General features: G+C 46.5%; 2 protein-coding genes across 6 annotated transcripts in view; one reads left to right on the top strand and one right to left on the bottom strand.

Annotated features, from left to right (window-relative positions):
* Positions 1 to 25869, bottom strand: part of LOC107980666 (coiled-coil-helix-coiled-coil-helix domain-containing protein 2-like) — a 130859-nt gene that overhangs the window by 75259 nt on the left and 29731 nt on the right. For both annotated transcript variants that reach the window (XM_031923588.2, XM_031923587.2), the window contains exon 2: positions 8218 to 8252. In XM_031923588.2, coding sequence (XP_031779448.2) covers positions 8218 to 8252 — 35 coding nt within the window. The remainder of the gene's footprint in view (positions 1 to 8217; positions 8253 to 25869) is intronic.
* On the top strand, positions 1676 to 25869 carry LOC100119099 (patched domain-containing protein 3). Of its 4 annotated transcripts, none has more exons than XM_001602890.6 (9): positions 1676 to 2195; positions 13657 to 13933; positions 14070 to 14280; positions 14675 to 14857; positions 15418 to 15761; positions 18308 to 18508; positions 19431 to 19562; positions 22006 to 22319; positions 23485 to 25861. In XM_001602890.6, exons 2-9 carry the CDS (start codon positions 13657 to 13659, stop codon positions 24874 to 24876), a joined length of 3054 nt encoding a protein of 1017 aa, XP_001602940.2. In that variant the 5' UTR covers positions 1676 to 2195; the 3' UTR covers positions 24877 to 25861. The 4 variants fall into 4 exon arrangements, with proteins under 4 accessions (XP_001602940.2, XP_032453115.1, XP_031779403.1 ...); XM_032597224.1 differs by lacking the exon at positions 1676 to 2195 and adding an exon at positions 7698 to 7774 and having other exon boundaries at positions 23485 to 25869; XM_031923543.2 differs by lacking the exon at positions 1676 to 2195 and adding an exon at positions 9953 to 9971 and having other exon boundaries at positions 23485 to 25859.

Below are 25869 nucleotides of genomic sequence, written 5' to 3'. Positions count from 1 at the left end.
AGCAAATCATCTCCTCAACCTCGTGCGTCGTAACGGTAATCGGACGCACGTACGTCCGATCTCTTCCTCATAATTGCAATCGAGCTCCTTATAACCCATTTGCCGCGGAGCAGGTGCTCCCGTGCGCCAATCACTCATCCGTGAACGTTTTCCACGTGCTGTAGAGAGAGAGATAGAGAGAGAGGTAACCGGATAGCCGGTTACCTCGGAAAAGTCACGCTACTCGAGATCGCCGACTTCTCGGACCGTTGGACTCGTTTCTCAGCCGCGCACACGTTTGTTTTTACGCTTCTCGGGGGACGTCGCTCGCGCGTTCATCCAAAGGTTTTCCGAGGGATTTTCGAGGAGCGAAAAAAATAGCCAGTCTGCGAGCGAGCTTATGTCAGGACTGAACATTCGAAAGTTGTTTTGTTTCGACGATCGGTTTCGCAACGCACACGCGACGATGGATGAACCGTAACTTCGCGCTTGTGCTCGGCTTCGTGAAAATCGAAGGTTTTTCATACGTTTTCAAGGAAAGCCTGCACTCGTCATTCAGTGTCTACACCGGAGAGTGTAAAACTCGAAATTTAAACCGTCCACACACGCGCACGAGTGAAAAGTACACATCAGCAGTGCAAATAATGAAAAACCCACTATAAGTATACGAATCGGCTGAACGGCGACGGCGAACGAACGATCGGTTCGTGTTCCACTTATGTTAACTGCTGCACAGCCTCGCAGAGGTTACAGTACGACGGCTGTGCGCAAAAATGAGAGCGAGATCGAGGGGCTGTTTTGTAATAACGCATACAGGTTAGGAGTAAAAACGCGCCGATCGCAAACCGGTATGTACGTCTGAATATAACGTATAAATGTCTCTCAACGCCATCGCAGCAGGTCCATGGCATATTCGTCGTTATGCAACCGTTGGATATACCCGAATCTCGCGTGCGCCGACTCTTTCGCAGAGGAGGTGTACCTTTCGGATCCGGCTTTCGAAAATAGAAGAAAGGTGCCGTTGTTACGACGGCTGTTTGCGCTTCTATGAAATCTGACATTGGTGGCACGTCCCTATATATCTAGACTCAGCCATCCTCGCGTCCGGATCATGCCTCAAAGGAGCATCGAAGACGACGTAATATTATATTCTTAAGCTAATCTTCAAGATCAAGGATACACTCAGAAAAATTATGCAATTCACCGCGAGCATTCACAGCTGTGTGGCTCGTACCCATACACACACACACACACACACACAAAGCAGCGTATCGTTATCTCTCGCGGAATCGACGTCGCGAAACAATGCTCGCGGAATTAACATTCTAGTCCTCCGGCGAATTCATTTTCCGCGACTATAATATAATACACGCAGAGCGCAGAAACACACCTATATACACAATCCTCCACGCTCTACTCTCACTCCGGTTCGAGTAGTGTCCCTCTGCGTACACGCATTATATCGCTCGGCTGTCATCGAATTCTCACGATCGCTCTGGAAATCGCCAGGACAAAACGTTGCCCGCGTTACATAAAAAAAAAAAAAAAAAAAAGACATCAGCAACGTCACACGTTACACACTGCACCGCGTTTTCACCTTTCGCAACGGCGCTCGGCTTTCATCCTCCCTCGAACGCATCCCTTGCTCCCTTCCACACCGCCGGCACACAATGTAAATTTTCAGGCGGAGTAGTAGCGGTTCCGTGCACGCGCGCGAGTATAGCGCAAACGAAAGTCCGGCGGCGGTGGAGTCGAGAAAAGGGGGGGGGGGGAAAGCGCGTGGTGGCGCGCCGGCTGTAGCTCGGACTCTCAGTGGCACCGATCGGCAGTTCAGTCCTTCGCTCGGAGGCTCGGCAGATCGACCATTGCCAAAGGAGCCCCTGCACTAGCTCGACTGACTTTGGTGTTTTCTTTCCAATGGTACAGAATGTTACTCGCTGGCCAGCGCACGAGGTGCAGGTGATTTCGGTTTTCCTCTCAATCTCAATCTCGTAGTGATCGGTAGTTGCTTTCCGCTTTCGTAGAGGAGGAAAGTATTATTCGATTGGGATACGTAGATTCAGTGGAACAAGTGCGCGACGTGCGACCGATGGTTCAGTGAACGAAACGAACGAACGACGGAGAAACGAGGACGAGAGGACGGCGAGAGGCTTTATTTTTTTTATTATTTTTGTGCAAGACCGATTCGACTCGTCGGGGCTGCACCTGACGCTGAGGTGAGTTTTCGAATGTTTCTATTGGCTTTTTCTTTTTTAATTGTAAAAGGTCCTTCCCATACGACTGCAGAGCTCGTATCGTCGCAATCTAGCCATTTCTATTAATAGTTGGCGTTAAAAATGTTTATGATACAGTCTCTTCAATTGAATAACGAGCTGTCCCTATTGATTCATATTAGCGCGTAACAGAGCCGACTGAGACCGAGCCTTGTGTGTAGTAACACGTATACCTATACGGACGCCTGTGCAGACTCTTGTGCATTTAAACGCTGCCGCAGACGTGCTCGAAAATTATTTAAACAAATCTCCGGCTTTTATCTACCGAGCTTCAAGCGAGCGAGCGCGCGCGCGCGCGAAATCGTTAAAAGTCATGCAATTCGGGCTTGTTATTTTCAAAACTCGCGCTCGTACATTTTGTTTGAGCCGATCGAGCGTGTTTCTAAACAATCCGCGACACGCGGGACACGAGAGCGCTCGTCTTATTTTCCGAGCGATGCAAATTTGCCGTTGTATTGGCTCGTTTATTGCTATTATAGATTAAAAAATCGCTGGTAAATTTTCCACTGTACCGAATCTCATCTGGAGCAGAACGATTCGTATATAAATGGTCAAAATACGGGCATCGTTTCCTCTCGTGCGACGCGCGCGCGCGCAGGGGGATTAGATTACAGCCTGGCCTTATCGCAGCTGGCGGCGATTTCCCCGTGTCGAAAAACAGTTTTTCAAAATATACTATGTAGATAAGCCCGAACTCTCGGACGTTCACACTTGAACTCGAGATACAGCATCAGCTGCGCTCCTGCTTCCCGGCGTTTTTAATCGGCCCAATGAGCATCAGCGGGCGCAAAAATACGCGGCATCAGTAGTGCGAAGTTCAATTAATATACGGATGACAATAACGACTGGGATATAAATCACTCGACGACAAACGCACACGCTCTACATAATATACTTGAAAGATCGGCATTAAGCGCAATTGGTCCGAAACTTGGTCTGCTTCCGGCGGTTATAGCTATATGTGTATCCATCACGTATATGTAGCCATCCCGTAGCTGGAAAAGCCGATTGGTATCAATGTGTACACAGACTGCGGCTATGCGACGTCGGGTCAGTCAACTATAAACGAGCTTTCCCTATATGCATAGTCGTTGGCCGATGCATCGACGAAGTAGGGGACGCAGAGATACGCGTTTATTAATAAATTCGTCGTGTCTCGAGCACAAAGCCAACAGTATCGAGCTTGCGATTTGTGCTGCGTGGCTGGTTTTTTCCTGCGAGAGCGGGATTTATAAATATTGCACGAGAGCCGTAACCCGTCGAAAAATGCGCAAACACGAAGTGCGCCTCTGGACATAACGGAGTAATATACAGGCGCGACTGCTTCTTTACTTTTTTAAAAAAATATAATAATCAATTTAATTAGCGCCGGGGCTCGACGTTGTATACCTTAATAGCAAACAGCTGTATGTGTACGAGTGAGAGAGAAAGAGCGTAGGCCAGTGATTCGAGGCGGAGGAAGTCGAGAGGGAATGAAAGAGAACGAGAGCGTACACGCAGAGAGACACGTGGAAGAAGAGATAGAGAGAGGGTCGTCGTCGCCGGAGTAGATAACGAGGAAATTAGTGACACAGGCGGGAGAGAGAGAGAGAGAGAGAGAGAGAGAAAGTGCCGGCGGGGTTTGAAGAGTCGAGCAAACGTTTTCTTATATATTCGCGCGACGAATTAATGCATCGGACTCGAGGAGCGAAAATATTACGTCTTCCGATATCCAGCTCCCTCCGCTGTTATAAACAGACAGCGCGACTTTCTGGAAGAAGCGCAGCTCTCGTATACTCACACTTTCTCTTTCGTAAGAGCTAGTTTTGGAAACCGAGATCTCCTCTCTCGGCGCGCGAGACGCGCATTATGTAAAAAGACGTCGTCGCCCTTCCTCTGTGCTGTCTCGCATAATTGCGCTCTTCGTCGCTATTATGGCTTCTTCCTTATCTATGAATATTTTCCGAATCGCCGATAGCCATAATTACGCAAGAATATAACTCCAATTACGACTGCTAACGATCGGCGTAATACGATCATAATTATATTCCCGTATAGGCTTCGAACGGCTGTATAGAGCTGGTCAATGGGAGGAAGAAAATGATATCTCGATTCGTCGAAAAGTGAAACGACTCGCGCTCGGTGCAGTCTATAATGGAAAATACATCTTTTACGGCTATAGCAGTTATAAAAGACGCGGATTTAGCCATAGGCAATCTTTGTATTCAGCGCGAAAAAAAATCGCAATTGTATATTTTTGTGGGTCACGAATTTGTTTTTCCATCATCGCGCAGTTCTCCGAGAGCGAGAGACGAGAATTTTAATGACACGGCCATTAAGAGCAAACAGCAGTCGGCTCGACGTCAGAGAAGCCTAGTGTCAGTTCTATAATACTGTCGCGGTATTGTACCGATAGGGAAAAAACTCGATGTCCCGGTGTATGCATACCTGGGCCGCTGCGCGGAAAGATCGATTCGTTTGGTAAACCCGAGGATCCGATGTCTCTTCGGGGAACATGTGTAGTGTATATGATTGTCTGTGCGCAGGTATGCTGGCGGTGTAAGAGCTCGCACACGATGTCGCACCTGCGCGGACGCGATTAGTGGACCCGATCCGGTCTAGCCTTTCGGTGACGAGCTTATTATTAAACGTGATTTCGTACGACAAAGTGATGTAAGCTTTCTGTTATAACTCATTCGTGAGAAAATTTTTTCAAAAGCTGTCCGAGATCGTAATCTCGAAATTGCGCCTGGGAAGTGTCAGCTTCCGTCAGAACACAACGGCCGAAAGGACTTAAGAAGTAGTATCTGTGATTTTAACTGCGCGAGATTTACGCAAACGAATTTGCGAGTGTAAAACGGATGATATATCGATGGAAAATTCAAGACTACAAATTTCTCGGGATCACTTATAGAATTGTGTAACGAGGTATATTAGAGTACATAAACGCTATGGTCGAGCTGCAAAGTCGGCGTAATGACAAATTTTATTGCAACAAAACACAAACTTCCTCTTCAAGAGCTACGAGGATGATTAGAACGGATGCGGCGAGTATACAGCGCGGCCAGGACATCGGTCTGATTTTACAGCTCATCTGCCCGTGAGTCATCTCCTGCGGTTCGACGTTTTTCTCTGTGTACTATATTTTTCTTCTCGCACATCGTTTTGCGCGAAGGAAATGAATAACAATGTTATTCTTGCGGACTGGAATCACTATCGGGGGAAAATCTATCTGAACCGCGAAAAAAGGTGCCTACACACGAAGCATAAGGCGGAATGTCAACAAGATCGGCTTTTATAGCTCCTCGATTCAAGGCCCACGAGACATATGGCAGCGGAGGCTCAGCTGGCGTAAAATGCATCTGTACGGCCAGATGCAGCAGCGCAAGGGATCAACGGGGCTGGCACACTGTACTGGTCAGCGTCGCACATGCCCAACACGAGGTGGTTTCACAGCGGCATCGGGTACAAAAAGGCCCGATTCGCGATAGCGCAATGCAACAATCCTCTCTAACGCGATCACGATTACACTTAACGTAAGCAAATTCAATTGCTTATAAGAAAGTTTATTGACAGCTGCAGCTGACAAAAAAGGCCAGCGCGTGAAAAAGAAAATCCACTCGAGTCGCGCTGTCTTGTGTAAAACCAACAAAGCAACCGGCTTAGATTCGCGGAACGAAGTGTCCAGAAATGGGCCATCGCTCGCTCCGTGGCACAATGCAACGTTGTGCGGGCGCATATGAAAAGCTCTTAATCGTTATACACCGGACGAAACCTGATACACCGCGTTTCGGCTTTCTCTCCGACGATTTCAATTCAAATTGCGCGCGCTCCGCGTTGCGCAAGGCCAAGTGCATCAGCGACGTAGAAGCACGACGACGAAGCCGATGAACGATATGTGCGCAGTGTCCAGTATAATGTGGCGAGCTTTACGATATTTGAAGAGACGAGAGGTATATGCTCGAGTGCATATGGGTATATATTTGTGTAGAGAGGAGAAAAGAGGAAATGACGTGTGCCAAAGTGGGTCTTAATGTGTTACCGGGAAGGCACTGCACTCACGGGCAAATATAAGCGGCTTACCGCGTTGAGTAGGTGTAGTGTCACCGTAAGATTCGAATCGTGATCTATGGTCGTACACGTGATACAACAATAATATCTCGATACAGCTGATCAAGGCTGCTGTCATTGACAATGGAGTCGTTCTTTCTTCTTTTTTTGTTTATCTTAACCGGTAGATTATACCTACTGTGTGAGGTGAAACTCATTTCTCTGTATAAAGTGACTTGGCTTTTCTCATTTCATTCGCGAATCGAGATCGTAAAATCTTAACGTGTCAATTAAGATACCATTCTTTCATCCTGTAAGCTTGTTTACACTTCTTCCAATTATTCTTCTACACGTGGATAATATACAAGCTATTTTAAATGGATTGTTCTCCAATCATAATACTTTCGATAGAAAGTAGTTCTATACGTGCAGTTTCGAATTTTTCCTTCGAACCAGAATAATTCAGTCGCTTATACGTAAGATCGACACAATACAAGATTAATCGTTCAGTCGTGTGTGTGTGTAATTATCTGTGATACAGAACTCGATCAGCTTTTTTCTCCCTTCGTGCGCAACGCTTTTAATAATCCAGAGGCGAACCAAGATTATTTATTCGACAAAGACACGCGTTAAAGTTACTCAACGTCCAGTCGCAAATCCATTGCTAGATAGACACAAAAAAGTGCACTTTCATCGCGACAGTAAAGAGAGCGGTATGGTTACATTAAAGAATACCCAACACACGCATGAGTTTTCACTCGCATTGCGATGCACGATATAGCGCGGCCGAAGCCGCGACGCTACTAGATTAGAAAATTGTCTCTTTTTACGCTCGAAAGGTCGTCAGCCCGCGCGATGCGTGCAGTCGTCGTCGTCCTCGTCTTTTGTGCGCGACGTTATGTAAAGCTGCAGCACGCGCTATTGGGAAACGCGAAATTCGCGCGCCTCTTTAGATTCGTTAGCTACTTCGGCACTTTTAGGTACCTTTCGTTTTCCTTCTCTCTGTCTTGTGGTCGGGTCCGTGTCCACATTTCCTGTTGCGACCAGCGAATCTCTCTCGGAGTTTGGTATGGGAGAAGAGGAGGAGAGGACGATAAGAGCACAGAGGCGATTGGGCAACGCGAATTTTCAGATATAGAAAGCGCTTTTCGTATGTACTATGCGAGATATGGGTGTTAAGGGTCACGGCGATGTTTTGAAACGTCGTGCTTCGTTCCGATAGACGCGGCTGTGACAAGTGCTCTTTCATCGATGATCGAGTCGTGTAAACGCGTAAAATGTAGACGGATCTTACGAAATCCGCGATGATATTTGAATTCTTCCTATTCACCAAAGCACCGCAAGAAGCGCATAAAACGTCGTCGAAGACGGGAAACGAAGCAAAAAGTGACCGCAAACAATAGCCTCTTTCGGTTTGTCCGTCAACCGTCCAACACACACTTATTCACTCGTAAATGTCGCATCGAAGAAAATTCGAGCAGCATCGAGTGCAGGTAAGTAAACAACGTTGCTGGTATAACCGGGTCAGCGTCACGAGTGAGAGTAGCCGCGTTACTTATTACACGTTGCAAACACCTGATGCATCTCGGTCGCGGCTTTGATTTCATCGAGCCGAGCGACGACCTCTGCTCCGGGACGTTCTCGCTTTTTCGATACAACACCGAAGAGAAAGAGCTGTGCAGCCCCGTGACTGCGTGCGAGTGGAGCATTATATAGGTGTCATGGGACTACAGTGAAACGGTACTCGCGCGATTCGCATTTTACCAACGTTTGCGGACGTTTGCTGATGGATGGGAGACGACGTTGTTATTGCAGCGCGTACTAACATTAATTTAATCTGCAGCTGTGAATGTTGCGAGATATTTTTTCTGTAACTCCGTATTTTGGTGATCCGGTAGTTATCGGTCATTCGGGTATTTCATTCATTTGCACGTACCTGTGTAGAGAAGCCATGACTGCACGCACTCGCACCTGCAAAAGAAATACGCAGCAAGATTATTCTATGAACCAAACGCCGATGGCATAAATGCAAAACGCGCGTTATATCTTATGACGTACATTCAATCCGAAAAATCAGGACACAGTCAGATAGAGAGCATAATACAGCCGTCGTCGAGCGCGCGTGATCGGAGGCCCAAACTATTGTCTTGATGACGGCCGCGTTTGCGCGTCGCGCATTACAACTCAATCGTCCGCAATAACAAGCGCGATTTCCTTCTAAGCTCTCACACTTACTGCAAGTGCGCCAAAGAGATCTGGCGACGATAAGCTCCGCGACACGTGTGTACCAACGAACGCGTGATCGAACGTGTAATTTTCGTGTTCCGACTTTGATTTTCTCTCGCGGTGTGTCGCGCTGCTATTAAAATAAAAAAAAAACTTTGTTATCCAAACAGCGCGAACTCTGTGTTGTAACGCGCCGGTTGGGAAACTCTTCTCCGAACGGAGAGCAAGAGCTCGAGTTCGATCGTTCATCCAATATAGTACAACACTACGTACGCCGCAACGGCTGAATATTCGCGCACGAAAAATCGTATAGAGGAAATCGACGATCGCTGTTTGTCAACGCGTCGGCCTTTTTCGCGTTAGTTGTGCAACGTCCTTGTACGCAGGCATCGCGTCGCGAGTATATTATCGGGGATTTCTTTTGACATCACACTGCACATGTGCAGCTCGGCGTATCCGTATATGTACCGCGGTGTCTTCTTCTCCCGATCGCTGATAAGCGATGTTTATTATTTTTCCCCGACCGACCAACGCGTGCCTCCCGACGAAAGACCGTATCATCCGAGGACACGTTATCTGTCGGCTGGTTCGTGCCTTGGATCGAGGGAAAATTATGAGCGTCGCGATATCGAATTTTCCAGGATTTTTACAAGTATTCTTATTGGATTCGCTGCGGTTATGGGGAAGGAAGCGCGTAGGAAGCGGAGTAACCGGAATGGAAAGCGCTGTTTTTGTTGTTAACGCGCGTAATCAAAGCGGAAACTCGTTTCTATTATAATATTATAGAGGCTTTTTATTTTTACCCATTTTATAAGCGATGGCTGCTCTCTTATTAACCAGATGGAATTGTTTATGTACAGCCAGTGTAATTTCGCGATTTTATTCGCCAGCTTACTTACAGTACAGCAGATGCAAATCTGCAGAGTATATTAACGCGCGATACATCAACGAAACGCTGGCGCTGAAAGCGTCGCGTAAAACGGATGCTAACCTGCGGCGTTTCAGCATTTGAAATCAGGCCGGTTTTTCCGAAGAATCGACACGCGATCCCAACTTTCAGCGAACGATTTCAAGGCCGTCACTGGAGCGAACACGCTACCCTCGAATATTTTCCAAGCGCCATCGCTTCGGGTTATTGCTGTCATCGACGCTCGCTCGCTCAACCCGACGCTCCGATCGATCGGTATCGAGTGTCCCGCAAAAACGTGACCACCGCTCGATATACTTCAAACGGAAAACGCACGCCTACGCGGACTGAAAAAATCGCTCGGGGTTTTCTACACGTCTGAAAAATCGGTTGGAATTTCCTCTCGACGGAAAACACGATTCGTCTTTTTCCTCCTTCTTTTTTAGCCGAAAGATAGCATCGCTGGCTGCACTTAGCAGGAGAGGCGCCACTCGAAACAAGGTCCATCGGTCAGTAGTGCATATTGCGGAGGCTCGCGCAGGTATACAGAATCCGCGGTGAGAACGTTTTCCAGACAGGTAGAGAAAAACTCGCCGCGATCATTAGTGAGAGAGAGAAAAAGCGCAGCTGTTGTGTATACGAGAGTTCCACGGAAATTTCGCTCGCCGAAACGCTGCTGCTGCTGCTGCTGCTGACCGGCCGATAATTTCGACATCTGCTGGTCTAGACGACACGAAGAAAGTGAAACTGAAAGTCGCGGCGAGTGGAGTTTTTTTCCTCGGATGCAGACGAAAAAACGCTAGGATTGACTGATATACCGAGATTTATTGATTTATGAGATGAGAAAGTTCGTAGATACGTAAGCGCGAGAGGTGAATGCTCGTGTTTTGTGCTATTCTAAATTACCGAAAATTACCTTGCGCAATATAATCCGTGGACAATGTGATGGAATATCCGTTCGGAAATGAGCGCGGGCATTTCGAGAGGTTGTACTCTCGACGCCGAGGAATGTCGGGATTAGAATTTTAAAATACTTTTTTTTTACAACGAAAATTTCGCAAACGACTCGTCACCGTGTCAAAGCGGCTGTTACACGCGTAATGTATCTTGATTTAATTCGAACCTGCTTGAATAAATAAATCGGTAATAACCTGCATCATTTGATCTGTATGTGACGTATTAAAACAATAAATATCCCAAGGAGAACAGCTCGACCGCAAACGGTCACGTGCTGACCACAACAGGTGGTTCCGTTCGCCACTAGACGTCGGCTATAAGCCTCGTTCGAGAGAAAAAACAAGAGTCGGGATTAGAGCACAACGTGCCTTTGCGCTATATAGCATCGCACGCGATTCACCGGTTTCGCGTGGAGCAGCGCACGCATCGACTATACGTACATGAAAGTGCATTCCTATATAAGCATGTTTCAAAAACATTGATTTTCGAGAAATTAATTTGGGTATAGAATGTAATTCTCGCGCTATTTTCGTTCGCTCTTACGGGCCAATACACCGCTCAAAATTGCGCTTTCATTATCGACCTTACGAGCGCTTTTTCAAGCATTATATGCTGCACCGAAAGTCGAGTTCGCACACTGTCTAATTAGCCTTGCCGAAAATCGTTTCCGTGTACACATCCTAAACTAATCGTATTTACGTAAGCGAAATACTCTCCTGTGAGCAGCAGACAAACGCACGCAGGTGCGTAAGTATGTACAACTCGCTACGGCTTGTTGCGGGTTGTTATTAGCGCTGAGTCAACTAGACGCTTTCGTTCGCGCGTCTCATAAATATTGAACTGCATTTTGCACTTTTCATCCGCGGGGCTCTTTGTTTCGCTTTTTATAAGCATACGTTGCACGCGCTATGCTATCATCGGCATAGGACCATTTCAATATTTCCACTTATTGATACGTTGCTTCTCTTTCGTTTACAAACAGCTAACCCTGCGATAGGGTGTCAAATTGCCAGCGAGGAAAGTGAAAATTACTCGAGTCGCTTTCCTCGCACTAAATCAAAAGCGCTGCTTCGTTATTCGTTTCTAAGCGCGACCACAAGAAAGCTGATGTGCCGACGACAAAAATGTCGTTAAATGATAATTCAGCGGGAAGATGTGTACGAGGAGCTGTATACTATAAGCACACGCGCAGCTGTGCGCCCAGGCATACGTGCACGCGCGAGACTCTCTAAAAAAGACGCTTGACGTACGGGTCAGTGGGTCGTCGGCATTTTTCTTTCGTCTGCTGCGAAAAAAAGAGCGCAGAGTTTCACTCCTTAAGGGTTTCGATGCTGTACACGTGCTTCTTATCGATATACTGTACACGCCTTCTTTGCTAAATCATCGATTGCCGGACACTGACGTGCGGTCTATTGATAAGGATTTCGCATGTCGGCGAGAATTTTGAATGAAAAATGATTATCAAGGGGTACGCGTGTTCGTTGATAAGCTTTTGTTGGTGAATCGGAGCTTGGAAAATTTTGTCGAATGAAGGAAAGTTGCTGTGTTGAACTTTGCGTATGCTGATGCTCGAGTAACTTATTAAAAAAGGTTAATACGTTTATTTCCGCCAATTAAGATTCAAGATGTTATCGATGGATCGAGCGGCTTCCTCGAAAATCGTAATCACGCACTCTTCGCCAACGGAGTGGAAATATAACTTTGGTTCCGGTGCAATTATGTTACGTTATTCATGCTTTGCATATGGTTTCTGAACGACATCGTTGGATTTTCATTTCGAAACAGTCAGAGTCAAAAAAAATATAGTGTCGCGAATAGCATTATATTGCGTGACACGTTTGAAGTGCGAGGATCAAGGTGAGGATCTAGTTATAAGAATTAAACTGCAGGTGACACATACGTTGTACCGTTTACCATCGTTAGTTTTGCTGAATCGTGCTCAAGCGAAATGAAAGATTAGCCTCTGGCGCAATTTAATCAATGATAAAAACGTAGGGTTTTATGCAGCTTTGCTTTCGTACGATTTTCACGTATTATTATTCAATCTATGACTGATATATTATTGGTTTGGATTCATTCTTATTATGTAAGCCGTAAAGTATCTTGCGAAATATAATACAATTATGATTTTAAGCTCGTTGGAATTCATAACGATGGCCACCATTACTTAATATCGACGCTATATCCTAAAGCAATTTCGAATACCATAAGATTCATCAAGGCTGAACGCTATTTAGTCAAAAATTTAATCTTCACTTTCGCATATTCAGATAAATTAGATAAAGCTAAAAACTTCCCGCTGTGTCAAAAGTTCTTTTCCTTGTACAAGACGAGGCTCTTCGTATCATACTTTTTATAAATACAGCTCTGCCGCCTACTGGACGAGCGCTTAATTAGTATATATCACGTATAAACAGATTTTATGCGTTTAATTTTTTTACATACTTTATATAGTGGTTCGGATAAAAACTAACACGAAGTCCCTGACACAAAAGTATTTAGGACGCCTCACACGCCGCGCCGCGACGCTCGCACTACTGAATGCTCAATGTAAATAATGTAATTTCACTTTTAACCTAAAAATAAACGTTATTTCTGGAAAACCCTCTATATAGCGAAACGAGTGCGCGCGAATTTAGCGCTGCTCTTATAGCGTAATGAAGCCGCGGTAGACTTATAGTTTTTACGACTATAAAGATTCATTGCGATGAACTCGGCAAAAAATTAATCTTCGGTGTGAAAGGCATCAGTCATAAACCGCGATGCACTATAGACGCGAGCCGTGTAGACTTTTCTTGTGCACGTCTTATTACGCAAAAGGGTTGCATGCATACATATCGCCGGCTGAATTTTAATTTTAAAACAGTTTTCTTCCCGTCGCGCAGGCGAAGATGAAATTGTTTAATTTTAATTGCGCGACCGAGTAGATTTCGAAAGAATCCTATAGATTATTTTACCGTCGGCGGTATAAAAAGCTTGCACTCGTTTTTGCGTTACATAGATATGTTAATGAACCTCTCGACTTGTTATTTCCCTGTCGGAATAAGGCTCGTATAATGCAGTAATAACCGAGTCCATAAAATTAATAAGGCTAGCCAAAATAAGATTTGAATAACGAGCTTTGTCTTTGAACTGGCGAATTTCGTTGTCGTTGAAATTCATGTCGAGTTTTTCAAATGTATTAATAAAAAACCCCACGGAATGCCATTACTCATGGTTCCTTGAACTCGTAACAGTATAGAGGAACGTAAAGTAATGGACGATTATTTTTCTTTCTGTTTTCAGATGATGCTCTCGATAACCTGCGTCGATGACTTCTTAAACAAAGCTTTTCACAAGATCGGTCTGATAGTCGGTCGACATCCAGCCTACTTCGTGATAATTCCAGTCATTCTAGCTCTCCTTTGCTTCACGGGCTTTCAAAGGATTCACTATGAGATCGACCCGGAGTATCTGTTTTCCCCCATCAATGGGCCGGGGAAGACGGAAAGGGCCATCGTGGAAGAGCATTTCAAATTGAACTACAGTGAAAAGTTCAGTCTCGAGAGGATCACAAGGCCAGGTACGTGCGAGCACTGCTTCGTCGCTAAATCGTTTTGATCTAATTGCAAGTTTATATTAACATGACCTGCGATTCAACAATTTTCAAGTTGAAAAAGTTATCGTTATTCAAGCTTTTCATTACCAACGGTTTGCAGGGCGTTTCGGGCACGTGATCGTCGTGCCGAAAGACGGAAACGATAACATGCTTCGCCGAGCGGTCTGGGACGAGCTGCGGATCCTCGACCAGCTGATCAAGAACGCCACAGCCGTGCACGATGGTCAGACTTATACCTACGACGATATTTGCGCACGCTGGCTGGGCGAGTGCCAGGAGAACAGCGTCCTCGAAATGGAATCTATTATCGAGTTAGTATACCAACGAACGCTACTATGGGCTGATTAATTCTTTTCTCAGGCGGTGCTTCCTTCTCAACGAGGCCGATTAAAACGATTTGCTTGGGCCGCCTGCTGCAATTACGGGTCGCAGTGCGTTCGCTTTCTTCCCTTTCTAGCTCGTAGACTTACTTAAACAAGGCTCGCTTTCTGAGAGTGATTTTTTTTTTTAATTGACAAACTGTCAATCAAGAGCATCCGATGATACGAACTTAAAATATACACCGGTGTAATGCAAACGTCGATTCGTTCCGATGTAAACAACTCGTTATGGTAAACAAAAAATTTATATCGCGCGCGATGCAGCCTTTTTACGCCAATACAGTTGTGCAGACAAAGGAAGTATACAAGTATCCCTTTGTTACAGATTCGTCGAGAACGGAGAGCTCAATGTGACGTTTCCGATATTCTTCAATCCGGAATCCTTCACGGTGCACGTCTTGCCGTTGCATTTCGGCGGAAGCGTCGTGAAGGATGACATCATCCTGTCGGTGCCGGCGGTTCAGCTTGGCTACTTCATCAACGTTGATAGTCCACGCCTGGATGCGATGTGAGTTAAAACGAAAAGCCAATATGTACATATCCCAAAACCTGATTTCGGACGTCACAGTTCAACAGAGAAGGTCGAGAGTGAGAGAAATAATTAATAGAAGCCGCAGTATGTCGCGAGTCATGCTCTGGATTCTCCGGAGAGATTAGAGCTGCGGTTTTTTAAGTAATTGCGTCGGAGGCACTTGAAAGAAGCTTTGGTTATGCGTTATTACTCATCGGATGACTTATAAAAGATAAACCTTTTTTATGGCTTTTTTTCTTCCGGAACAATTGGTTTAGCATTGCCGTTGAATCATAAGCGTTGATAAGCATTTTTTACTGCCGGTATATTCTTAGCTCCTTTGCTTCTGAATAATACATGATGATGAATTCGGCTCGGACAAAAAATAACTCCCGATGGTTATTGTTCGATTCGCGACAAAGCCTCAGCATTCGACCACACGTGAACGATTTCGTTGAAAGTAAACTTGCAAAAATCCACGAATTCTAACCAGTCAAGAGGCTAATATCTAAAAGCGCAAGCCTAATAAAGCCTCGTCTTAATGTCCAAACAAACAGAGGCGCAGCCTGGGAAGAAGCCTTCCTGAACGCCGTGGGCGAAGCAGAGGACAGTGGCCGGTTCAAGCACATCAGCACGGCTCGCTTCGCCTCGCGAACTCTCGAGCTCGAGTTCGAGGCCAACACGCAAACGATCATCCCGTACTTCACGAGCACGTTCGCTGTGATGGCCATCTTCTCGGTTATCACCTGCATGATGACCGACTGGGTGCGCAGCAAACCCTGGCTCGGACTCCTCGGCAACATCTCCGCTGCTTTGGCTACGATTTCTGCCTTCGGGCTGTGCTGCTATCTGGGTATCGACTTTATCGGTATCAATCTCGCAGCGCCGTTCCTCATGATCGGTAAGTTCGGTGAATGGCACTTTGGAGCAATGAATCATTATCGGGGATTAGCATAATTCATTCATGCAAAGCTAGGCGGACACTTTACGACAGACGTGAGATTTACTTATCGTTTGTTCGAGCTTGTTTAGCTTCGCGAAGTGGTCAATCACTTGGCGATTGTTGCAGCTAAGGAACAACACGTTCGCGGTGACATAATGCTTTGTTTAGTTTCGCCTGTCGTATATCGAACAGGTGTACAGTCGTTGGGAATGTGCGAAATATTTGGAATTAAAGAAAACTTTTCGTAACAGTCGCAATTGTACATCGTATCCTGAAAGCACGCGTTTTCCACATAAACGTATAGCCATCGTCAATTAAAGATTCGACTGTTGTGAATGCGCATGTAAATAGCCTCGGTAATTTAATGCCTTTTAAAATCCAATACACTGGACCTTAATTTTCTGAGTCACAAATACGTAACCGGTATATTTCGTCATTTAAAATTCAGGTGAAATAAATTCAAGATGATTTACTTCATCTCAAAAAGCTAGCAGCAAATCTCAGGAATTCCGCAACCGCAATAATCGTCGAAATCGAATATTTATCCTCTTCTACATAATACCCACCATATAGACTCGCACGCGCCCGAAGGAAAAGAGAGAAAAGAAGACGCGCGCGCACGCCCGATGCGGGTTAAGCGTATTCGCGCGCAGCTCGCGCGACGCCCCGGGAATGATAATAAGGGCTTAGCTCAAAGTCGGATCAAGGCTAGCCGCTCGATCGTATATGTATAATACACGGTATGTAGCCGGCTCGGATGTGCGCTGGAAAAATCGCTCCCGATAGCCCGAGCTCACGTATCAGCTTTTCATCGCCGGAAAATCTCGAGAGAGTCCGAGGACACGCGTATGCGTGAAATTGGCGCGGTTTCCGCTTTGAGATCGAGACCGACGAGGGAGGACGAAGAGATCTTGAAAAGCGATGCTATTGGCAAAGTCGTTAAGCGAGCTTTTGTACACGGCCGGTGTAAAAATGTTAATTATCGCAAACACCCGACGATGTACGTGATTCACGAACGAAAATACACGCGGTGAGTAATTAAAAGGAAATATTTGAATATTGTGCCGGTGTTTAAAGACATGCATTTTTACTTAGATTAAACACGTTGTACAAGCAGCTGCTTTAGGATAAGATTTATTTACCTGGAAGCGGCTATTAAAAATCGGTCTGTGCTTTGTATTCCCACGTTAGAAATCCATTAACCGTTCAGATTGAGCGGTCAGAAAAATGCTTCGAGTATTCGTATCACACAACGCAACAACTATTAACGTAAAATCACGTGCACTACAGTAATACGGCTAAATAATCGTTAAACGGAACCGTTCAAGCCTGTCTCGCGTTCCATCGCGCTATCCAAACACCTGAAAAAACGAACCGACATGTAGTAGGGCTAATTAATTTCTCCCGTAACGCAGTTACGCGACCGAGAAGTGCGGGTGAAAGTCCCGTATACACAGTTGAATCTCTCGTCGGAGAAAAGCGCAGCGCTGCAGCGCAGGAAAATCCGATTATAGCTTTGACACTGGCGGCTGAATCACTCGCGTCGCGAGTTAATAAGCAAAATTCGCGATGGTGATTCACGTCAGTATATAATGGGGAGGGATATAGACACTGATGCGTGAATCAAGGTCTACCTTGGTGTAAACGTCGCTTGCGACATGAATTAGACAATGTAGAGTTGTTCGATTAGGGATTCAATGACCGCAGGCCGTGATCGACAAGGAGTTTAACTACGGGTGAAATTGGGCGGCATTAGACAAGGCCGGTTTCATGTCTCGCGAAGCACGACACCTTTTACGAATGTTAATTGCGGAGGGCATTTTCGACTTTTTAGGAGAATAGAAATTTACACTTGTTTCTAGATCGGATGTGCGAACAGTTTAGTTCGATTACAAGTTTATACTATATAGACGCAATGGCCGAAGTGACGTAAGTTTGATTTTTGAATCATTTGTTTTTCAGAGTCGAAAGTACAAGCGTTGTGCAATCTTGCACAACTCATTGGTATAATAACGATATTTCCTTGGTCAACATTTCAGAAAAGCTCAATTTATTTATTGCTCGTAAACATCGTTCAGCGTGTAACGAGGATTACGCCAAGTTATTCATTCCAACTCGTTCGTTAGCTTGGAAAAATTTAGATAGTAGATTCGCGATAATAATTCTTGGTATAATAATAATCTGCGAAATTTCATGTAAACACTAAATAGAAACCGTTGTGCGATTCATTGATCAGAGTTTCTTCGGCCTAGATAGATTTCAGGTTATTTTGTTTTCTCTGATGATAGCTCGTAAATAAAAGCTCAGATAAATCTTGTAACAACCGTTCGGTGTAACGACTCTTTTATCCGCTTACTCTTCACTGCAGCTTTGACAAGCGCCCGCATCCAGCTTAACAAGCGCGCGCTCTCTAAATTTCTATTAAAAAATCATCTAAAAAAAAAAAAGCAACGACGCTGCCCAATAAAAACTAAATACATCCTAATCCCGCATTATTCTTCCAGGAATCGGAATCGACGACACGTTCGTCATGCTGGCTGCCTGGCGGAGAACCAACATAATGGACCCGGTGCCACTGCGGATGGCTCACATGCTGAGCGAGGCCGCGGTTTCCATCACCATCACCTCCGTCACCGACATGGTCTCCTTCTTCATCGGCATCATCTCGCCCTTCCCCTCGGTCCAGATTTTCTGCATCTATTCAGGTATACGCCGCTACGCGTTGTTTATTTTCTTTTGTTTACCAGGTTAAATGCCCAGGACGCGATTCCGAATGGATATTAGAGGCTAATTGCCGAGCGACTGCGGTCGGCTGACTTTTCACGCGCGCGGCGTTCATGGAAGGACTTTTTAAGGAGAAGCTAGAAAACGACTGCCGGCGGCGTTTCTTCGCGCGATGTCGCGCAGTTGCTTAGATTATTGTTTTGCGTTTTATTGTTCGCCGATGAAATTCCCTCGAGCACGCGCGGTAGTATATTTAAATTTCTATATTGTTTTCGCTAATGGCAACTCTTAAAGTTCGTTGAAAAATAATCCGTTAATATGCAGTATATAGAACGGGAAGAACATACACAACAGGGGATGAGCGAGAAAATTAGCATTTCAATTTCACGCTTCGGAAGTGCATCAGCGCGGCCCATTCGCGCGCTTAAAACCAAAACGAAATCGCAGCCGTCAATCATTGGAATGGGCTGCGACCGCAGGAATCTCTGCGGTTTCACGCCGAGTGTGTACACTATATATATACGTACGTCCGCACGTGTGCGTACAGTACACGCGTGACGTAACGATTCGCGATAGATTTTCGTCCGTCAATTATTGTTTTTCCGGCGCGGTGACTACTCGACGGCTAGTTAAAGTCCGGTGCCGCGTTAATTCAATTAGGAAAGGCCTTCGCGCTTTAATTCCGTATAATTTATTTAATTGCGACCGCTTGGATGAGAGAAAAATAACGCGTCGTCGTGAAGTTTCACCGAAACGAGTTTTTCTCCTATCTTGCCGCACATCGCGACGTTCTCGAAAAGTCTTCCACGTTATTTCTAAAATAACTTTTACTCGCAGAGTGTGCTGTATATAAGCAATCCGTAAACAAATATAAATATACTGATCCATATTTTCTCCCATCAGGCTTCGCGGTGGTGTTCACGTTCCTGTTCCACCTGACCTTCTTCACGGGCTGCGTCGCGATCAGCGGCTACTGCGAGCAGAAGAATCTCCACAGCGTCGTCTGCTGTCCGGTTGAGCCTCTCTCCAAATCAGGTGAGCGATTCTCTCTCAGCACATGAATTTTTCGCTTTCACCCTCGGCGCCGCCAAGCGCGACGACGGCCTGCGAGCGTCGATGATGACGAGCGAGTGCTGCTGCTGCTGCATGTTTCCCCAATATACATTGCGTTGTTGTTCGGTAATTGCTCCTTTTCGAACTCAGTCGATCGAGACCCTATGTATAGTGCATGTTACGTAGGACTTTCGATATGGAATAATGCACCTTTCATCGGAGCGAAGGTTGACGTTCTGACATTAGCGATTCCAGCATGGTTTATGCATGGCTTTCGTATAGTCGAAATCAACATTACGGTTGAAGAGGCAATGAGATAAAATCTTGAAAAATTGCTTCGGTTATAATTACTAGAGAGGCGTACACTGCAGGCATCTTCTCTTTGGGCGAAAATTTAATGTAACCAGGTCAAGACGGAGTGTCTATTGCTTTTACTCATGATAGTTTCACGATTGCACTTTCCTATCCGAGAGCGTTATTAGGTCAATGGACAATAGGCTACTTCGTAGCTAACGAAGAGATAGTTCAATTAGAAATTTATACTCGCTCTGTCCACATGAATAATTCATGCACAATCGCGCTTTTGTTTTGCTTGAACTTTCCGACCAAGACCTGTCAACAGTGTCTCCCTCGCTCTTAAAAACACATACGTCGGGAAATCGTTCGCTAACCATCTTCGCGCGTAAAAAGAATCGTTAATATTTTTACAGCGCATTCGTTGCAAAAAGGACTTTACATCAAACGATAAGCGCGAGCAACGCGCTACATTTCGAAAGTCCCGCGCATAAAAGTCCGCGAAAATGATCGCTCAAAAGGAAACGGGTTACACCTCTCGATTCTAATCTGATAAACATACATAAATCAGCGAACACACAGGCCTAACCAAATATACGACCGCTTCCTTCCAAACGGCGAAGGAGAAAGAGAGTTACGCCGTGTACACACCTGCAGCGTGTCGCGATCGTCATTACGCCAAGGCGACGCGACGACGCGAGCCGCATTATGTCGGCCGTTGATTCGTTAGATCACTCGCCGATCGGCTTATGCAACATTGGGTCCTGTCGCGCGCACTGCTTTCTCCCATTCTTCTACCTCGAGCTTGTCCGACCACACGTCGTACATGCCGCGATTCCGCAGCAGCCAGCAGGTGTATAATTGCTCTCGCGCGTAACGCGAGCAGGAACTCGGAACACCGGTTGGAAATATGCGCGAGAGGGCTTTAATGTGTCTATTCCGAGCGCTTATGTCCTCGATTCGCGAAAATTTAACGGCCAAACGCGTGCGTCGCGCTTGGCTCTTTTTTCTTCTACAGAAGCCTAATGGTAACGACTCTGCGTTTTTATGGCTGAGTTTGCGCAATTGCTCGCGATTTTTGTGCGCCTGACCCACATCTTCTTAGGTGTTTTGAAATTCGCGCGTAATTAGACGGCCCGATACGCTGCGGGATTATGATAAATGCATCGCCATAATGCTAGCTTCTATCGGCCGCGAAGGAAACGATCGTCCGCTATGAATTCAATCTGTGCTTTAGCAGCACGAAAGAATTTTCCCTGCAAACTCACCGATTCATCACACTTTGAAAATTTCACCTCCGACACGCACTAAAATAATATACGGCCGCAGTCGCGATATGCCGGGCAACGATAAATCATACAAGTGTCGTCATTCTGAGCATCGAGTCCTGCAAAAGTCACGTCGCGCACTTGGTATTCCCGCGATCGACGAAAACGCTCGCGCGGGAGCCTTGATAAGGCGAGCCGTCGAGGACACGTGCGCGCGAGTGTGAGTGGCTGTACACACTATATTATACTAAGAGGGTTGCACAATGCGTGTCTCTTTTCTCGCCTATGCCGAGCACGTTCGATTACATATTTGATTCATACGGACAGGACGATTCGGGGGATGAGTCGCGCGGAATCGCTGGTTTATTGCATTACCACTTGCTTGTCGCTCGTTTTGTATTCCCGGCGCGTCTCGTAGTGGATAATTCCTACACCTGCGAGTGTCAGCGACTAGTACGCGCCGTTGAAAAGTCGCGGTTTCAGAGGTACAGACTTTCGATCGAATGCTGAGCATGTTTTCGGGTCAAGTGATTATGCAAAATTGTTACGGAGAGGTGAGCGCGGCGGGATATTACTCGGAGCCGGCGAGTTATTTCTCTCGGTTTTTTCTTTTCGGCCGCAATGTTATAAATAAGCGAGGAAGTGTCGCAATGATCTAATCCGCGGAGAAAGTGCGAAAATCAAAGGCATAGTTTATTATTAAAGCGCGAGCGCGCGGATTCTGTAATTCTCATTCGTTACAATTATTCGCGTAACGCGAATGCGACCGGTTCGCCGGAGTTTCCGGTTGGTTACGATGATTTGGCCGATGCTTTGCGATACACTCTGTCCTTAAAATTAAACGAATGAATTCTGAACCTCAGGTCACCGATCGTGGCTCTACCGACTGCTGTGCACCGGCGGAGTGGACCCGGACGAGCCGAACAACCCGATCGACAACCCCGAGCACGGCTGCATGACCTGGTTCCGGGACTACTTGGCTTGGGCGCTGAACCGACCCCTCGTCAAGCTCCTGGTCATCGTCGTCTTCGGACTGTACCTCAGCGGAGCTCTCTACGGCCTGACCACCATCAAGGAGGGACTGGACCGGCGCCGACTCTCCAAGGATGACTCGTACTCCATCACCTTTTACGAGCGCGAGGAGAAGTACTACCGAGAGTTTCCCTACAGGATACAGGTCAGTAACGAACGCGTACTTCATCTCCTCGGAGATTTCTATTTCCGCGAGTTTCCTCGCGCGGAGAATCGAGGTCAATCCGGCCGATAATCGCACCTCTGTCTTTATGCTCAGCTCTCACCAACCGCGAGATAATATACGCGTCGAATCGCTGACCAATTGATTAATTGCGCTACGCGGAACACACGCGTCAGTATAGTTCTCTCACCGAACAATACCCAGAATAGCCCATAGGTGTAAGAGCGCGTAATCGCGCGCAATTATGTCACGTATCCCTTTCTCTCCCCGGACGGACGGACGCGTGTGCGCGCTTGCCTTGTGCTTCCAGCTCTTTCGCGAGCGCCAAACCACTTTCTCCGGTGTTTATGGGTTTTCAGAAGCATACCGGTTCGCCCATTGCGTCACGCGCGCTTTTGACGATTACACGCCATTTCCGAAAATCCGGACCCGTTAGACGATCTTACAGAACACGCGGAGGTGCGAAGAAAGTTTTCGACGATTCTTCGCGTTCGGCATGCAGCTGTATGATAAATCTGTCGTGCGGCGTTTCCGCTACTCTATAAATAACTCCGGGAAAATGAGACGTACGAAATGCAGCGCGTTTCACAAGCCGAGAGAAAATGGCATCGGAAGTCGATGAATTTCGAGACGAGACGGTGATTGGGCCCCCGTAAGTGTACGCGGAGATTACACATACACATGAGGCTGGTTTCTCTCGGCAAACTATCAGGCGTAATAAAAAAATGACAATAATCCACTTGATGGGCTACCGAGAGAGCTCCGATTGACCGCGGAGCGAATTGTGTCCGGCGCTGGTGCGTGGAACAACGCCGGAAGTCCCGCTCATTGAGAAAGCAAATTTGCCTTTTCCTCGCTTAATACGCTCTGCTCTGCTCTATGCGGCCTGTGCCCCCCTGCTCGCGCGCGCGCGCGCACACACATGTGTGTACTACAATCGGCATCGAATTCGACGAGCAGTTTCTCGCGTGCAGACGAGAAAGCGCCGGGAAATTTGCCGTGACGCCGCCGAGAGCTTCGACGACGATCATTGACCGTTTACATAAGTTCCTCGTACGCCGCGCGAGTACTCCTCTTTTCCACGAAAAATCCACGCTTTTACCGATTCCCTTGGAATGATTTATTCACCTCTCTGACGTGCTTTCAGGTCGTCGTGAGCGGCCAGTACGACTACAGCAACAAGACGGTCCAGAAACAAATGGAGGAGCTCGCGGTGGCGTTGGAGAACACCGAGTACACCATCGCCGGACAGTACACGCAGAGCTGGCTGCGCACCTTCCTGAACTACGTGGAGGACACCGGGGAGCTCAACGGGACCATCACCGACGAGAAGAGCTTCATCGACACGGTCAAGCGGGAATGGCTCACGGAGACGAGCACGTTCACCCTCGACGTGGCGTTCGACAAACCAGGCGAGCACATCGTGGCCAGTCGCTTTACGATCCAGCCGGTTAACATCAGCGGCACCAACATGGAGAAAGACATGGTCAGAAAGCTGCGCCAGATCTGCGCGGACTCGCCGCTCAACGCCAGCGTCTTCCATCCCTACTTCGTGTTCTTCGACCAGTTCGAGCTCGTCCGGCCCACGAGCATCCAGTGCATGATCTTCGGTGCCTTGACCATGATGGTCATCTCCTTCATCTTTATCCCCAACGTCCTGTGCTCTCTGTGGGTGGCCTTCTGCATCGTGTCCATCGAGTGCGGCGTGGCCGGCTACATGGCCCTGTGGGACGTCAGCCTCGACAGCATCTCCATGATCAACCTCATCATGTGCATCGGCTTCAGCGTCGACTTCACCGCTCACATCTGCTACGCCTACATGAGCTCGAAGAAGAGAAGGCCGGAGGAGCGCGTCAAGGAGTGCCTCTACAGTCTCGGACTGCCGATCGTCCAGGGCGCCTTCTCGACGATCCTGGGTCTCTCAGCCCTGCTGCTCGCCGGTACCTACATCTTCCTCGTCTTCTTCAAGATGGTCTTCCTGGTCATCTTCTTTGGTGCCTTGCACGGTCTCTTCCTCTTGCCCGTACTGCTGTCTCTCTTCGGACCTGGTTCTTGCACGAACTTCGACAAGGAAGACGAGAAGGAGAAGATCTCGAAACTGCCTCAACCCTATGTGATACCTCACCCGACGCTCCTCTACAACCACGGCAAAGACACGAGTCCGGCCGTCAGTCTGAACGCTCTCGAAGACCGCGATCTCGGTCTCGGCACCAGCGAGGACAGCAACTCCACGGAGAGCGGATCCTCGCAGAGCAGGAGGAAGCAGCGCCCTGCTGAACAGATGGATCAGCCCCAGACGCGCTACGAAGACTGGAGAAGATCGGTAGGAATGCTTCCGAGCCTGTCGCAGTTCCAAACGACGCCGGCCCCACCTCCGGATTACCCCGGTGCCCACATTGCCGATCTTCACCAGAGGGGCCTCAGGAATTTCGGTTTCCTGCACCAGCCTCCCAGACCGCACCAACCACAGGTCGCCCGGACATCGCATCCTGGCGATTATCGACGTAGCCGATCTCAGCACAACCTGAGATATCCCTAGACGACATTCGAAGAGCTAGGTGTGGCAGAGAAAAGAACTGTTAAGTGAATTTGAGTTCGGGAGGCTCTTACTAAGACTTCTTTGGACTTGAGAACAAGTCAATTCGCATATAAGCTGTAATTCTTTTTAAAGCATGGCAAGAGTCTTCGTTGCTTACACCTTTGTTGCAGCAGCATTAAATTTCACTATTTGTACATTGTTCTCAATAGCCTTCTGAATAACCCCATAAACAGCTGTTTGATGCTACTTTGACGATGGTTGAGGACGCGACAACGAAAACTTTTGCCAGAAAGGGAGCGTGTCCAGTGGGACCAAGGATAATAGATGCTCGCGCACAACCGATTTCAATTAATATGGTCGGTATAAATCAAAAAACCAAAATGTCGCGACTCGAGTCGCGATATCGTTGTAAACTTAGTCTTTTATAATATTCAGTTGTTATGAAAAATGATTATGATAGTGATGAAACTCATTCCTATTTTTATATTGTTGTCATTATTATTATCATTTTTACTGTCACTATTTAAGTCTAGTATTATGTGCGAGCTTCATATTTATGCATGACTATGATATACGCTAGATTAAATAACAAATGAAATCACACATATGATCATTAGAAATAAATCGACACTGCATTGAATTCAGCTTAGAGTTCGCGCTGATCATTGCAGGAGAAATATTTTTACATGCAAATTTTTAAAAGCATTCATAGCGCAATTATCATTAGAAAATTTATCAAACATAATTAGTATAAGCAATCAAAAATACTTTGTTCGTTATCTGTAGGTTATTCTGCTTTAAGTAGATACAATATAATTTTTAAAAATGTGTAAGTAGCACATTGTTCTGTTATTACCAAAACCGACACAATGTAATGACAATATTTTTGTAAAATAAAAGTTTAAAATAAGGATATTTGATATGTTAAATAAAAATTAATCGACAATACATCAGTCCTGGTAATAAATTTATCGATGAAAAATTACAAATGCA

Source organism: Nasonia vitripennis, chromosome 2 (genome assembly GCF_009193385.2).
Source record: "Nasonia vitripennis strain AsymCx chromosome 2, Nvit_psr_1.1, whole genome shotgun sequence".
Classification (NCBI taxonomy): Eukaryota; Metazoa; Arthropoda; class Insecta; order Hymenoptera; family Pteromalidae; genus Nasonia; species Nasonia vitripennis.
The sequence above is the reverse complement of the archived record's forward strand: the minus strand, read 5'-3'. Positions and strand labels throughout refer to the sequence as shown.

What these genes read in the sequence shown, in the direction of transcription:
- LOC100119099 (XM_032597224.1), top strand. Translation starts at nt 7,736, where the DNA reads ATGTCGCATCGAAGAAAATTCGAGCAGCATCGAGTGCAG. An exon ending in TCGAGCAGCATCGAGTGCAG is followed by an intron (nt 7,775 to 13,656) that starts GTAAGTAAACAA and finishes TTCTGTTTTCAG; the next exon opens with ATGATGCTCTCGATAACCTG. An exon ending in TGAGCCTCTCTCCAAATCAG is followed by an intron (nt 19,563 to 22,005) that starts GTGAGCGATTCT and finishes TCTGAACCTCAG; the next exon opens with GTCACCGATCGTGGCTCTAC.